This window comes from Electrophorus electricus, chromosome 12, assembly GCF_041902795.1.
Source record: "Electrophorus electricus isolate QZ-2024a chromosome 12, ASM4190279v1, whole genome shotgun sequence".
In the NCBI taxonomy this organism is placed as follows: domain Eukaryota; kingdom Metazoa; phylum Chordata; class Actinopteri; order Gymnotiformes; family Gymnotidae; genus Electrophorus; species Electrophorus electricus.
The window spans coordinates 14,792,952-14,795,136 of NC_137508.1; the positions used below are offsets into that span (position 1 = coordinate 14,792,952).

General features: G+C 43.9%; 1 protein-coding gene across 1 annotated transcript; it reads right to left on the minus strand.

Moving 5' to 3' along the window:
* Nucleotides 1–200: 200 nt before the first annotated feature.
* On the minus strand, nt 201–1,876 carry olig3 (oligodendrocyte transcription factor 3). The gene has a single exon (XM_027023646.3). It carries the CDS (start codon nt 1,284–1,286, stop codon nt 516–518), a length of 771 nt encoding a protein of 256 aa, XP_026879447.1. The 5' UTR covers nt 1,287–1,876; the 3' UTR covers nt 201–515.
* Between the last annotated feature and the right edge of the window lie 309 nt (nt 1,877–2,185).

Genomic DNA, 2,185 nt, shown 5'->3' on the forward strand with positions numbered 1-2,185 from the left:
TAAATGAAATCATCGAAAACATATATCACGTTTTCAAACTAAATACACAGTCGACAAATTTTAAAGTGAAATCCTTGTTACAAGGAACGCATGGCATTCTTCATTTGACACCCTTTTCGAAAAGATACAGACGCATGCAACGCCCCCCCCCCCCCCCCCCCACCCACCCACGATCAACAAGTATATCCTTGTTGCGCTCGCTTCAAACACGTGACATTCTGCCTAACGTTAAACAATAGAACATTTTCCGGCGAATGCGCATAGTCTTCTGCCCTCAAATTATTTACATGGGGATAAGTATAAGATACGCATATGTCAAATAACCATAAAGTAGTTACCTTTCAATGCTTTTGTCATTTGACGAGATCCTTGTTACAAGGAGGGAATTCTGATATCGTAAGGGAAAAAAACAAACAAATAATTGGACAAAGATATCATGCAAGTTACTTTTTTGAGTCCAGCCCATAAACAATTTACACGATGACACTTGTCACCATAGTCCTGTGAGTTCACGATTACTTCATCACTTCCTTGTTCTCGGAGGAAAGTCTCGTCAATCCCGTTGAAGTAATGGGAACATGCGGTGGAGGAGGCACCTGGCAGATTGTGCATGGGCACGGCAACCCTGCCCAGTGCTGAAAACCACTGCCGATTTGGAGTGGAGGCGTAGGGGCGGTTTTCATTAAGGAGTGAGGCGCCCTGATGGAGGTAAGTCCAGGTAGAGTTGTGGATAACGTAGAGGGCGTGGACGACGACAGCGCGCCCCCGAGCAGCGGATGCACCTGGTGCGTAGGACTCGCCGAGTGCGCACTGGTGTGGTTGACCGTTCCGCAGTGAAAAGCAGAGTGATGTCCGCCGTAAATCTCTCCCACCAGCCTCTTCATCTCGTCAAGGGAGCTCGTCAGCATTAGAATGTAGTTTCTCGCCAGAAGAAGAGTGGCGATCTTTGACAGCTTCCTCACAGACGGGCCGTGTGCGTATGGCATAACTTCGCGGAGACCGTCCATTGCCAGGTTCAAGTCATGCATCCGCTTTCGTTCTCTGCCGTTGATTTTCAACCGCAGCTGTTGGATTTCTTCCTCGGTGACTTGCTTCTTGAGTTTGTATTTGCTACCGATGGGTGTCTTCTCCCCGCTCCTAGAGAGGTGCTCGCTCGTCATCTTCTGGTTGAGCTCGTTCTGTGTGGAGGACACGGAATTGACTCGTCCGTCTGGTAGATGGTTTCGGAGGTACATCCCATCCATATCTGGCGAGGAAGCTCTGCTTGAGCTGGAGTCTGAATCCATTTTTATCACTTCGGTTGGGTAGGAGGTTGTCTCTTACTCTGCCTCTGATTCTAAGTCACTCCTGCTTGATCACCTGATTATTTTCCTCGAAGCAGCCTCTCCTTTTTTCTATCAGTAAGTTTTACTATCAGCCGAAACAGGGACCGTGTCGCCCGTCTTATTTTGTTCCGGGGTTGCACATCCTGATATGTGGCGAAGTATCACAGGATACCGTATTTATAGCGCTGACTGAGAGAAGCCAAACAAAAGGAGCCCCCTATTCATAATGGTCTTGTTAGGATGACGTCCCCATTATCCAGGGCGGTGTGCTTTGACTGTCCCATTGACCAAAGGAGCATCTATTCATATTCATTGTAGTGCCACCATGGGGGAACACTTCAGTCTTGATCCTCTGAAACCACGGCAACTTGAAAATGCTACTCAACACTTTAAAAATAATACTGGGTCAGTTTTGTCAACTCACTTCACAATGCTTCTTGTGTTATGAAGGCTCCGACAAACTGATAAATACAAATCTTTCCGATCAATATTTCCCCCCTATTTTTGTATTTTTCATACCTGATAATTTGTGAAATTAATTTAGCATTAAAAGTATTAAATTATTAAATAATAATTACACTCTTATTATGTGTAGACACAATGGTCTAAATTTAGTTAACGTCTTCTTTTATTTTAGCGTTTATGCTATGTGAACAAATACCGTTATTCGCCCTATTGTCTTAATTGGATAATTAAAATACGGCAACCTTTTTATATCACAGAAATCAGTTCAACTCATCTACATTATCTTTTTATTTGGGACTTATTGTGTTTTGAGCGAAGTGTTATATGTTATATGTTATAGTTTATTTTCTTTTTAAACGTCGTAGCCTACCTGTAAAAGTTCGCAGGTTGGATGT